This window comes from Octopus sinensis, linkage group LG14 (assembly GCF_006345805.1).
Source record: "Octopus sinensis linkage group LG14, ASM634580v1, whole genome shotgun sequence".
Classification (NCBI taxonomy): domain Eukaryota; kingdom Metazoa; phylum Mollusca; class Cephalopoda; order Octopoda; family Octopodidae; genus Octopus; species Octopus sinensis.
In genome coordinates this window covers 67,358,613-67,372,166 of record NC_043010.1, presented here as the reverse complement: position 1 = coordinate 67,372,166, position 13,554 = coordinate 67,358,613, and the positions used below count along the sequence as shown (strand labels likewise).

General features: G+C 38.1%; 1 protein-coding gene across 1 annotated transcript in view; it reads left to right on the top strand.

The window, feature by feature from the left end:
* Positions 1 to 12,026, top strand: part of LOC118766129 (putative uncharacterized protein DDB_G0277255) — a 71,254-nt gene extending 59,228 nt beyond the window's left edge. The window contains exons 2-3 of the mRNA XM_036509413.1: positions 10,322 to 11,665; positions 12,018 to 12,026. Coding sequence (XP_036365306.1) covers positions 10,331 to 11,665; positions 12,018 to 12,026 — 1,344 coding nt within the window. The 5' untranslated portion in view covers positions 10,322 to 10,330. The remainder of the gene's footprint in view (positions 1 to 10,321; positions 11,666 to 12,017) is intronic.
* Positions 12,027 to 13,554: the final 1,528 nt, after the last annotated feature.

The window sequence follows — 13,554 nt, the reverse complement described above, 5'->3', positions numbered from 1 at the left end:
CAAGAATGAGATAGACATGTTGGTTTGGCAAAGTGAAATAAAATGTCATGCTCAAGGATAAAACGCGTCGCTGGGAATTGAACTTGTGACCTTACAATCATCAGTCGAATGTCCTAACCACTAAGCCATATTAGGGGTACACATGTCAGTGGATTGTTCAGCTACTTGCATGTTAATTTCATGAGCAAGTTGTTCCGTTGATCATATCAGCTGGGACCCTCGTCATCGTAACCAATGGAGTGCTCCTTTTATAGATAGATAGATAGATAACTTTCTTTATTGGCCACACAGGGCTGGTCACTGAGAGGGCAAACACAATGTAATGGATGGATGGATGGATGGATGGATGGACGGACGGACGGACGGACGGATGGGTGGATGAATGGATGGATGGATGGATGGATGGATGGGTGGGTGGATGGATGGATGATGGATGGATGGTGGTGGGTGGGTGGATGGATGGATCGAGTTTGGACGGACGGACGGACGGGTGGGTGGGTGAGTGGATGGATGGATGGATGGATGGATGGATGGTGGGTGGATGGATGGATGGATTTTGGACGGACGGACGGACGGGTGGGTGAGTGGATGGATGGATGGATGGATGGATGGATGGACGGACGGACGGACGGGCGGACGGACGGGTGGATGGATGGATGGATGGATGGATGGATGGATGGATGGGTGGGTGGATAGATGGATGGATGGATGGATGGATGGATGGATGGATGGATGGTGGGTGGGTGGGTGGATGGATGGATGGATTTTGGACGGACGGACGGGTGGGTGGGTGGATGAACGGACGGATGGACGGATGGATGGACGGATGGACGGATGGATGGATGGATGGACAGACGGATGGATGGATGGATGGACGGATGGACAGATAGACAGACAGACAGACAGACAGGTACGTACATATGTGCATACATACATACATGCATACATAATGTGTGTGTGTATGTAAATGCATTCTATATAAACACACACAGACACAAACATGTACACACATATACTCTATTTAAATGTATAATATTCAATATGCAAATTGTATCAATAGCTTAATATTGTAAGCATTTAACCATTACACACCCTAGCTGTATGTTTCACCTTTAAGCCTACACATATATACATTGAGTTAACTGCCCTAAATGGCTAATTTCACAACTAAAAACATAAGTTATTCAGGGTGCAAATATCTATTAGTTGCTCTTCAGCAGCCAATTAAGCATTGGGGGAGACTCACAGGCATCAGTCTCTTTCAGCTGTTTTACAAGCTTCAATGATCTGATCCAAACAAATACAAAATATACTTATATGCCAATTTTACTCTAATGTCAGTCCCTTCACAAAATCCAAAACCAAGTGCTAGGTTGCTAACCAACTGTAATAAACTGCAAGGAGTAAAAAGCTACTTGATTCCAACCAAGTTATTTTGTTTAGCGCTACCTTAGTTACCATTTTGTCATTCTAGAATATTAACCATTTATTCATATCATAATAATGCTCTTTGGAGTGGAATAAAATCACTCAACAGTAATGACCCTAACTGTAGCACCAACACATAAGAAGCCCCAATGTTAGTGCATGTGGTACTTTGTTGGGTTTACTTAAGATTATATGGATTGGGACACTGAGAGTACAGAGTGTGTCTTATCCATGAATACAGTTCAGTACCGATGACAATATGTGAAGTGCTGATATTTCTGTTAGTGATCTGATATCAACTTAGCCATCTCAAACCAATGATACAACCTCTCATCATGCTAGAAATAACTGTTAAACCTTCATCAAACTGTATCCTGTTCTTCAGGCATTTAACTAAATATACCATCTGTATACCTTAAAAGAGAAGGACATCATGCTTGGAATGGTCAGGGGCAAGAGAGGAAGAGGCCGACCAAGAACCCGCTGGCTTGACACCATTAAGAGTGATACCGGAATGGACATGGCCAATCTGAAAGAAGCGGGCCCAGGATAGAACTGACTGGAGGACACTGATCCAACGAGTGACCGAGAGTTGACTTTGACTGAGTGGATAGATAGATAATACCTTAAACAAAAAAAATCACCCCAAAAAAAAATCGCTAAAAAAAAAACTAATAATTGGAAATCGTTAAATGCCTTTATGCCAAAACTTTCAAAAAAAAAAAAAAGAAAAAGAATGAACCCAAAATAAAATTCTGTGCGTAAAATAAGTGAAAGAATTGCTTTTAAATTCTAAACGTCAGCCATATTTTAGCTGATGGTGCTTTCATCATTCAGGCTCACTCACCTCTTCTCCTCTTGTTACACTTTATCATATCCCATCTTCCATAACCTGCATTAATCACTTTCCAATTTTTTTCTCCTTCAGAATGCAATTCTCGCTAGAATTTCCTCCATGACTATGTTTTGTTTTTCCTACAAGTCACTGACCTACAGATATTCAAAGCTAAACACCAGCTGCATCATTCTCACCAGTGTGGTGGGTGGAGGGCATTCAAAAATTGTAAGCACAGCCTTCCTCTGAATAACTTATACACAAAATATGCGTATGAAATTGACTATTTTATTGACTTCCAGAATGATCAGAAAAAATTAACATTTACTAACCTTTTAATTAACATGTGTACAGGAAGGTAAGTAGGTGCAGGAGTGGTTGTGTGGTAAGTAGCTTGCTTACTAACCACATGGTTCCAGGTTCAGTCCCACTGTGTGGCACCTTGGGTAAGTGTCTTCTCCTATAGCCTTGGGCTGATCAAAGCCTTGTGAGTGGATTTGGTAGACGGAAACTGAAAAAAGCCCATCATATATACATATATGTATATGTACATGTTTGTATGTCTGTGTTTGTCCCCCGCCGTTGCTTGACAACTGATGTTGATGTGTTTACATCCCTGTAACTCAGCGGTTCACCAAAAGAGACCAATAGAATAAGTGTTAAGTTTACAAAGAATAAGTCCTGTGGTTGATTTGCTTGACTAAAGATGGTGCTCCAGCATGGCGTCAATCAAATGACTGAAACAAGTAAAAGAATAAAAGAACGTATCATCATCATTTCAACTTCCATTTCTTTTTCCCATTGGCAAAGGTAGGATAAGTCTGCAATATATCTTCTCTGTATCTCTTTATCCTGCATCATCCCATCTGTGTTTTCAAGGCCGACCTGTCTGCTTCATTACCGTACCTTCTGCCACCGATGTTATGTATCAATGTTTTCATACTTCAGAAACAAAGCACACATTAGTTAAGTGTGAAGAAGATACAGTAAAAGAGGAGCTGATATACAAGAAAACCAATCAATTAATATAGTGTGGTTCTTGACCGTTTTTACATCAGTGGATATCCATGGCTATTCAATGTTTAAAAAAAAATCCTATTATATCCTTATAACTACATATATTACTAGGAATTGTATTTAAAAAAATGTTGCCAGAGCAACAAACTGGCCTCTGTGCCAGTGGCACATAAAAGGCATCATTCGAGCATGATCGTCACCTGCGTCACCTTACTGGCACTTATACTGGTGGCACGTGAAAAAAAATTCGAGCGAGGCAGTTGCCAGTGCCACTGGACTGGCTCCTGTGCAGGTGGCACATAAAAAGCATCATTTGAGTGTGGCCGTTGCCAGTACCACCTGATTGGCCCTCGTGCCAGTAGTACATAAAAGCACCCGCTACACTCTCGGAGTGGTTGGCGTTAGGAAGGGTATCCAGCTGTAGAATGCCAGATCAGATTGGAGCCTGGTGCAGCCATCTGGCTCACCAGTCCTCAGTCAAATTGTCAAACCCATGCTAGCATGGAAAGCAGACATTAAACGATGATGATGCTAATGATGATGATGATGATGTTACATTATCTTGTGTATTGATGAAGTATTACTGATTTATTGCGCATAAATTTTAACAGTAAAATCATAAATCGACCCCTAAGGTTCATGTGAACCTCAGTTGAGAACCACTGAATAAAAATTACACATAGAATGATGAGAAAAGAATCATTAGCTTAATGGTCAAAAATCAGTAGAGACAACTATAAATTGATATAACGGAGCCAATGTAGGCAGGAGTGACTCTGATTTGTCAATATGGTGATTTTAATTACTTTTGTTCATTGACCACCTCTAAGTTTTGGTATCCAGTTTATGTACTGAGGATCCTGCTGTATCTTTTTGTGTACCATTTGTTTATCATTAAGTATGCAGTATTGAATCCTTAGCTGCTCCTTACAACAGCCACTTTCTATAAGGCACTGGGATTTAGTGTTCTTTGTTATAAGCATTTTGGTCTGAACTGTTTTGACCATTCTGCTAAGTTTGAGAAATACACACACAAGAAAAGCAAAATGTGATTTATTGATAAACTCAGAATAAATAAAACTCAAGATGAAATATTAAATGAAATACAAAGTGAAACATGTCTTGAGTTATACCTAAAAAGCACCGAAGAATGGATTTATGATATCTTTACCTTATATTTTAATTCTACCATCTAATTTTAATTCTCACTCGGTATTACTTTTGATAGTATTGATCACTTCAAACATCCATAGCATTAGAGTCAATCAGTGGATACACCTGAAAGAGAAAAGCTAAACAAAAAATATAGACTCTTCTTTACCTCATATACCACCTTGTACTTGACACAATGATGGATTATCATCATCATCATCCTTACCATCATCGTTTAATGTCCGTTTTCCGTTCTAGCATGGGTTGGACGGTTCGACCAGGGTCTGAGAAGCCAAGAGGCTGCACCAGAATCCAATCTGATCTGGCAAAGTTTCTACAGCTGGATGCCCTTCCAAACACCAACCACTCCGTGAGTGTAGTGCGTGCTCTTTACGTACCACCAGCACAGGTGCCAGGGGAGGCTGGCAGCAGCCACGATCGGTGCCCCACATATTTTGTTAATTACAGAATTTCTATCATAATGTGTGTAGTCACTGCCTGTTTCTCACAGGAATCCTGTGATCATTGGGGGTTAACACTTCTTATCTATCCTTTAACCCTTTAGCATTCAGATTATTCTGTCAAATGTAATGCTTTTTCATTCAAATTGTTTTGAATTAATCATGCATTAATTTGTTGCTTTGAAATTTTAATGATGTGATAGTATATTCCTAGAATGGCATTGAAGGGTAGGTGTAATAGGCTGGATCTAGCTGGTTAGAACATAAAACAGGTAGCATATTTAGGCTGATCCAGGCTGGGTTAAGTGCAAAGTCTGTTTGGGATTCTCGTATGTAGTCTCATTGCCTGAAGAAGCCAGGGATCCACCAGAATCAGTTATGTCAGTCTAAGTACTGGACTGGTACTTTATTTTATTAAACCTCCATGATCTCCTTAACATTTGTACTTAACATATTTTCTATCATACAAGTCAACATAGTGCAAACGTGTAATGTAACCATTCAAACATTATCACTATCTCTCCAAATCCTGTTGCCTTTCATATGGAATTTTTGCTCCTCAAAAGTCATCCTGGTATATAAGTTGACCTAATTTTGGGGGTTGTAAATTTTGGTCTGAAAAATTTGACTTGTATGCTGGTAACACAGTAACACATAAAAGTACCAAGTATTTTATTCAATGCTTTAATCCTTCGACACATCACCACCTATAAATGCAACCTAGGCAGGGGGTGATCAGTGGTGGCTTGTAGATAAAATTAGTGGGGGTGCTGCTTCAGAAAATTTTTAGCCGTTCTTTTAATATTGTGTAATAGGAAACAAACATATAACAAGAATATTTATACATAAACTTGATTGGTTTGTGTTTTAGCTACTGCCAGGTAGTGTGTTTAAATTGGTCACTGAACACCGCCACAAATTCCCCCTTGTTTTTCCAAAATCCCCCCAAATCACAAAATAAGTGGGGAAAATGTGCCCTATTTTTCAAATCCTTGAAGCAACACTGAAGCTGGAAGCAGGATAATAATCTAATTCTACACTTTATCACATTCAAGAATATAAATAGGTTTTTAAGCACAACACACACGGAGTTAAAAAGAAACACTGTCTTTCACTGGCATTGCATGAAGCTTCCTGTCTCAGACATGTGAGCATGCACACAACAGCCAAACACGGCATCACTGGAACTGTGAAGCACACAGTTCTATACAAGAATTGATGGTGATGTGCTGAATGATGTATTCAAAACAATTTTCAGTAAACCCTAATTTGCCTCCAATTAATGGGGAAGAGGAAAACGAAAACCCTCAACGGCAAACAAGGGAGATAATTTTAAGGAATTATGAAAATATTTTTGGGGGTAAATTCTCTCCCCTATTCTTTAAAAGTTGCTAATTCTTTTTCACTTGTTTCAGTCAATTGACTGTAGCTATGCTGTGCCACCAACTTGAAGGGTTTTAGTGAAAACAAATCAACGCCAGGACTGTTTTTTAAAGCCTGGTACTTATTTTATTGGTCCCTAAAACACAACTCACAGCCTGGTCCGTGTATCGAACTCACTACCTCATGATTGTAAGCCCAATGCTCTAACAACTGAGCCATGTGCCATCATTGACACTGAATGACTAATCAAACAATTAATTAGTTAATTGGTTAACCAAGTGACTAATAATAATAAAGGTAGTAAAAGAGAATCAGTGTGTGTGTGTGTTTATTGGCATAATGAACCTCCCTAGATACAACATAATTTATTTTACTGTATGTTGTGAAATATATAGCTTATCAGTTATTTATCGTTTCATTAGTTGAGAGAAAAATTAGACAATTAGGCAAATTTCAAAGAATGAAAGAATTGTCAAAGCACACTATTGAATTATGAAGAGAAAGATTTAAATCGATTTTGGTCTTATGCTTGTTTGGCAAGTGACTCCAAAAATTTTGTATAGAAATTGAAACAATTAAACTGTGGTCAAACTATGAGAGCCATTTAAAAAGACACATCACAATTCTTTTTTATATTATTTTGCAAAACACTACAGGGGCCTATCTCTCTTGGAACTGGCTTCCTTAATATCTATTTCTTTACTACCCACAAGGGGCTAAACACAGAGGGGACAAACAAGGACAGAAAATGGATTAAGTTGATTACATTGACCCACTGTGTAACTGGTACTTATTTAATCGACCCCGAAAAGATGAAAGGCAAAGTCGACCTCAGTGGAATTTGAACTCAGAACGTAACTGCAGACGAAATACCGCTCAGCATTTCGCCCGGCGTGCTAACGTTTCTGCCAGCTTGCCACCTTGGCTTCCTTAATACCACTTCCACTCAGGCCCACCCTGACCGTTCTTACTATAATCAATCTTTTCATATTAAATTAAATTAAAAGTAAAATATAATATGCAAAAACCAACTTAGCTTTCACCAGTTTGAACTCAGATTATGTCAAATTTAAAAAATCAAACAGATTTACCTGATGGTAAATCTGTTCGATTTTAAGCTTACGGTTATGTTAATCCAACATCAAGGTCATAGTCTCCTTTTTTTTTTAAATATGAATTCTCAAAAAAATGATGCTATGGTAACTTAACTTATATTTTGTACACCCCACAAACTCTGCACAAGCCACTAGGTCTTGTCCTTCCTCCTCAAGACAATGTCACTTTGGAATCCCTTTTTCGCAGTCATTGACTTGAAACATTTCAAGAAAAAACTTAACCCCATTAGTCTCACTGGTTTTGGAGGGTCTATGAACTCCATGATTACAGCCCCTTTCTCTAGACTTCTTCATTTAACGGCCTTGTTCTATACTGGCATGGGTTGGATGGTATGACAGAATCTGATGGATACAAGGACTGCATTGTTGCCCAATGTCTACTTTGGCATGGTTTCTATGACAAGATGCCCTTCCTAATGTAAAACACTTTACAGTGTACTGGGTGCTTTTTTCGTGCCACCAGCACTAATAAGGCTGCCATACAGCTCCACAGGACTCCAAAACCAGAGTGGAGATTTACACTAGGAGACAAGGATTAAGGTATAAAAGAAAAAAAAGGATGACCCATAAAAAACATTCAACAAAATAAAGCATTGATATATCTATCTTGTGTATCTATGTCATAGTCATTGATTATTTCACAATATTGTTCAATGTAGATCAGTGGTTTTCAACCATTGTTTTTCTCTAGGGACCCCTTTGATTCCCATTTTATTTAATGTTTTGAAAAAATCCCATTATATTTTTATAATCAAATATTATTAGGAATTGTATAAAAACATTTTTTAAATAGTTTATTTTTTTACAGTAGCCATGCTGGAACACCACCTTGAAGGGTTTTAGTCAAACAATGAACCCCAGAACTTTTTTAAGCCTAGTAGTTATTCTATCGGCCTCTTTTGCTGAACTGCTAAGTTACAGGGACATAAACACCCCAACACTGGCTATCAAGTGGTGATGGCGGGACAAACACAAACACACATAGATATATACATATATGTATGTATATATACTCGAGTAAGCAAATAAATGTGAAACAAGGTTGGAAAAAATAGTACTCGAATACCAGAGGTAGAGTAATATGTTTTATTAAAACCTGCAAAGCCATCACAAAAATATTACAAAAAACTGCTGCTCAGGGTTTCACATTCCTGTTCATCTGCAATAAATCTATTCTGGACCACAACTGCCCCATGAACGGGTATTTTGTAATATTTTTGTGATGATTTTGCAGCTTTCATAATAAAGTGTGTATATACATGACAGGCTTCTTTCAGTTTCCGTCTACCAAATCCACTCACAAAGCTTCGGTCGGCCTGAGGCTATAGCAAAAGACACTTGTCCAAAGTGCTATGCAGTGGGACTGAACCTGGAATCATGGTTGGGAAGTAAGCTTCTTACCACACAGCCATGACTGCACCTTTTAAAATTTTAGTTGCCAGCAGATGGCTATGGGACTTGAACCCATACCCCTCACATACTGACTGAGTATTCTGCCATGTAGAAATATAACTGATTTATTGCAGATAATTTTTAACAACTAAATCATATAAGGACCTCCAAAAATCATGTGAAACTCAGCTGAAAACCATTAATGTAGATAGACTTAATCCAACAACCTAATGCAAATTAATGCATGTTCGATCTTTAACAAATCATTATATCCCCAATCAAGGGTAATCTGGTAATTAGAATAAGTCAACAAGTGAATTTCTGTATGGTTGTTTGAGCTGCAAGAATCAGCAGTCAAAACTCCTTCAAATACTATCCCACCACCATAAAAGTACCCATTAGATAATACAATCCTATCTCCTAAAAAGTCGGGATGGTCATGACAGGAAATCCTTTGATCATAGGTCTGTTTAATCAGACTAAACATCTCACAATGAATTGAGGAAATCTACACTTGATTGCTTGACCAGCTAGAAACGATGGCTGGATTTCCCTCAAATTCTGTTCCAACAACTACTAAGAACAATAGACTTCCATTCTTATCACAGCTATCAACAATGCCAGAAAGTTTCTGAATACTTTTAGAATTGTTATTTTCAGAAAGATACACATTGTATAATTACTAATATGGCTTTCATTTGAAAAAAGAATCTCTGCTGGCTGAAAGATTAGTGGCTTGTGGCCCATTATAATCATTGTATTGTATTCTGGCAAAGATACTCAACTCTGTATGAGTCAGTTTACTTGGCAAATAGAGACAACTTTCACAGTTTACCATTACAAAACAGAATTGTCTCCTGATGGTACCTGTTTGTTGTTTTATTACCTTACTGTCTTGAGCTTAAATCTTCCCACAGGGTTAGAGAAAACAATAGGGAACCATTTTTTGTCTCTTGAATGAATGGATTCAATGTTCCTAGTAGTGTACTAACAGATCTATGTATTAGGAGATACTTTACTGAATAAAGCTCTAAGCAGTGATGTGTGTATAAATATAAACTTGTTACAAGTTCAAATAAATTTGCGGCATATCCAAATGTGTAACAAAGCCATTCATTATTTTGCCATGGAGGGAATTTCTCACTGTAGGAAGGACTAAACGCACCATATGAACTGACTTGGTGTATCTACACCAATCTGTCTACGGTGAGAACTTTTCTCTATGACAAAATACAATGAAAGGCCTTACGGGTTCAAGTATGCTTCAAGTATATTTGAACCAGTAATAAGTTTGTATTTAAGGGAGATTATATGAAAATATACCCCATACTTGATGAAATAATAGGCACACAAACGTATTAGATGCACTCAAATTTCAGCAGGACATATTCCAGAACAATAGTTTTTAGAACATTATACTTCACATATAGGGCCTAAAGTGATTAAAAAAAAAAAAACTGTTAGAAAAGTGTGTCTTATATGCGATGAAATATGGTGCTGGAAAATAATATTCTTTTATCTCTATTTATGGCTTCAAGAAGTGGACAATGTCAAGAAAGACAATTCTGAAATCTTCGAAAAAGAGAATACTGATATGTGACTTGGGCCAACGTACATTTAATTTATCAACTCAAAACACAAGCAGTTCTGAAAATGAAGTGTCTTCTGAAGCAGCAGTAAGAAATGCGGGATCTCGGGTTTACAGCATCAATCTGCGACATAATGTATCACCAGTGACGAAGAAGAGGAAATCTAATAAGAATGTCACTTTGTCACCCAAGGCTCCCAAATATAAAATTCCAAGGAGAACCCAAAACCAAATAAAAAGAAATAATAAAAATCAGCTAAGCTCTTCAAATGAGCTTCTCAAAAATCACTCGGACAACACAGCCAAGAGTAAAAAGATCAGTGAAATATCTGTGCAGAATAAAAACAAAGAAACTATATTCTCTAGGAAAAACATAGCTTCTAGCCCTGAAGGAGACAATTTCCAAAGACAAAATGGGCAAATACCACTGAATGGCTTAACAAAGGAGCAAAAACTTATTCAGTCAGAAACAGGAAAGATTTTTGCTTCAGCTTTGGAAGATGATCAAAGTTTGTGTGAGACAAACAGCTGTATGAGCCAAGCATATGATAATCTGGATGTGATAGTTTCACAGCGGCCATCAAATAATGACAACAACTCAGGTAAAAATAGAAACCGTAAGTCTAGAGACAATCAGTTGTTGAACCAGCCAGGTAATAGAAATGGCAGCATGATAAGTGGCAAGCCGATTGATTCAGGTAAGCCGACAAAAGAAACGGATTGTGATAATGGTAAAAGTGGAACTGTAAATGGTAAGACATTTAATAAGCTAAAGCTGAAAAGAAATCAATCAACCAAACCAAAACAAGACATTGAAAATACAACCAGAAAATTTGTTGATCCAAGACGATCACAAAATAATAATGGTAATTCTCTCAGCAATAAACCCAATTTTCAACACAGCAAAAATAAGTCAGATTCTAACATAAATAAACAAAAACGCAACAAATCTTGGACATTTCCAATTAGAAGCGAAACTCATCCATCCTTGGGTGACAAAATACATGACCAGCCTCAAGCGGAAGCAACAGCTAAACACCATCCTTGTTTTGCTTTGAAGCAGAACAATACAAAAGTTGGCAGATCTGTAAAAAAATGTGATTCTGTGTCTGAATCAAAAGATACCACAAATAGTAAGGAACCAGAAGATGCATCAGAACTTGATTATCCATCATCTACATTCCAAGAGCAGGATATACCAATAAATATCTTTGAGTACAACTCGTCTCCAGTGAAAAAAAAGATTCCGAGCAGAGTAAGAAGGATGAAGGATAATACAAAGAAAACAAAAGAGGTAAACATAGATAATTTTTTTACTTCTTGCTCAAGTATGAAGTCCTTTTTGGAGAGTAGGGAAAAGGTGTACTAATGGGGTTATTTCATTCATATGAAAAGAGATAAAAGGTATAGCTGATTCCAGTAAGATTTGAACTTAGGCCTATAATTCATTGTAAGGCATCTGCATAAATGAATTAAATACTTATTTCTTTCACCCAAGCAATTTAACCCAGTAAGTATGGTAATTATAAACAAGTGATTCATTGGAAGTGGACCACAGAATCAATATAATCAATAAGTGATTGTGATTGCTATACAAACCTTAATATGTATGAAAATTCCATTTTAAAATGTTATTTTTTTCTCAGCTTGGATGAAATAGTCAAGCATTAACATCATAAGTATATATATATATATAATAGTAGTTGTGATATCTGTGCCAGTGGCACATAAAAAGCACCATCCGAACGTGGCCGATGCCAGCGCCGCCTTGGCTTCCGTGCTGGTGGCACGTTAAAAGCACCAACCGATAGTGGCCGATGCCAGACCCCCCTGGCACCTGTGCAGGTGGCACGTAAAAAGCACCCACTACACTCGCGGAGTGGTTGGCGTTAGGAAGGGCATCCAGCTGTAGAAACACTGCCAGATCAGACTGGAGCCTGGTGCAGCCCCTGGCTTCCCAGACCCCGGTCGAACTGTCCAACCCATGCTAGTGCGGAAAACGGACGTTAAACGATGATGATGATGATATATATATATATATAATATATATATACACATATATGATGGACTCTCACATTGTTAGACAACGTACAAGGGTTTGATAATTTCTTACCAAACAACCACACAGATGATTTGTTCATAATGATCAAATGTGTGTACACATAAGCTCACTCCCTCCATCAGATTGACATTACCTGTACAGGTACAGCTGGGTGTCACATGTCAAATGTTGAAATGATATGCTTTGCTCAAGAACATAACGCGATACCCGGTCTGGGAATCGAACCCACAATCTCAGTCATGAGTGCATCACCTTAACCACTAAGCCATGCGCCTATATATATATGTGTGTGTGTGTTTTTGTGTTTGTCCTCCACCACCACTTGACAACTGATGCTGGTGTGTTTACATCCCATAACTTAGCAATTTGGCAAAAAGAACTGATAAAATAAGTACTAAGCTTAACACAAAGTAAGTACTGGGGTTGATTCATTTGGCTAAAAATTCTTCAAAGTAGTGCCCCAGCATGGCCACAGTCTAATGACTGAAACAAATAAAAGATAAAAGATTAACAGAAAGTGTAAAGTTACAAAAAAAAAAAATCATAAAAAAATGCCCGGCTGTGTGGTAAATAGATTGCTTACCAACCACATGGTTCTGGGTTCAAGTCCCACTGCATGGCACCTTGGGCAAGTGTCTTCTACTATAGCCTCGGGCCAACCAAAGCCTTGTGAGTGGATTTGGTAGACAGAAACTGAAAGAAGCCTATCGTATATATGTATATATATATATGTATGTATGTATGTGTGTGTATATGTTTGTGTGTCTGTGTTTGTCCCCGCCAACATCACTTGACAACCGATGCCGGTGTGTTTACGTCCCCGTAACCTAGCGGTTCGGCAAAAGAGACCGATAGAATAAGTACTAGGCTTACAAAGAATAAGTCCTGGGGTCGATTTGCTCGACTAAAGGCGGTGCTCCAGCATGGCCACAGCCAAATGACTGAAACAAGTAAAAGAATAAAAGAGTATATATTTCATTTCATTTGAGTTTGAGTCCATGCTCAGGCCAAGTCGAAGACTCCACCCTCAGAGTCTGGTGTGGTTGCCAGGTTGTATTCTTTGTTTAATTTTGACATGTGTAGGAGCGAGTTTGAGTCAGTTTGTGCTTGTTGTGTATATC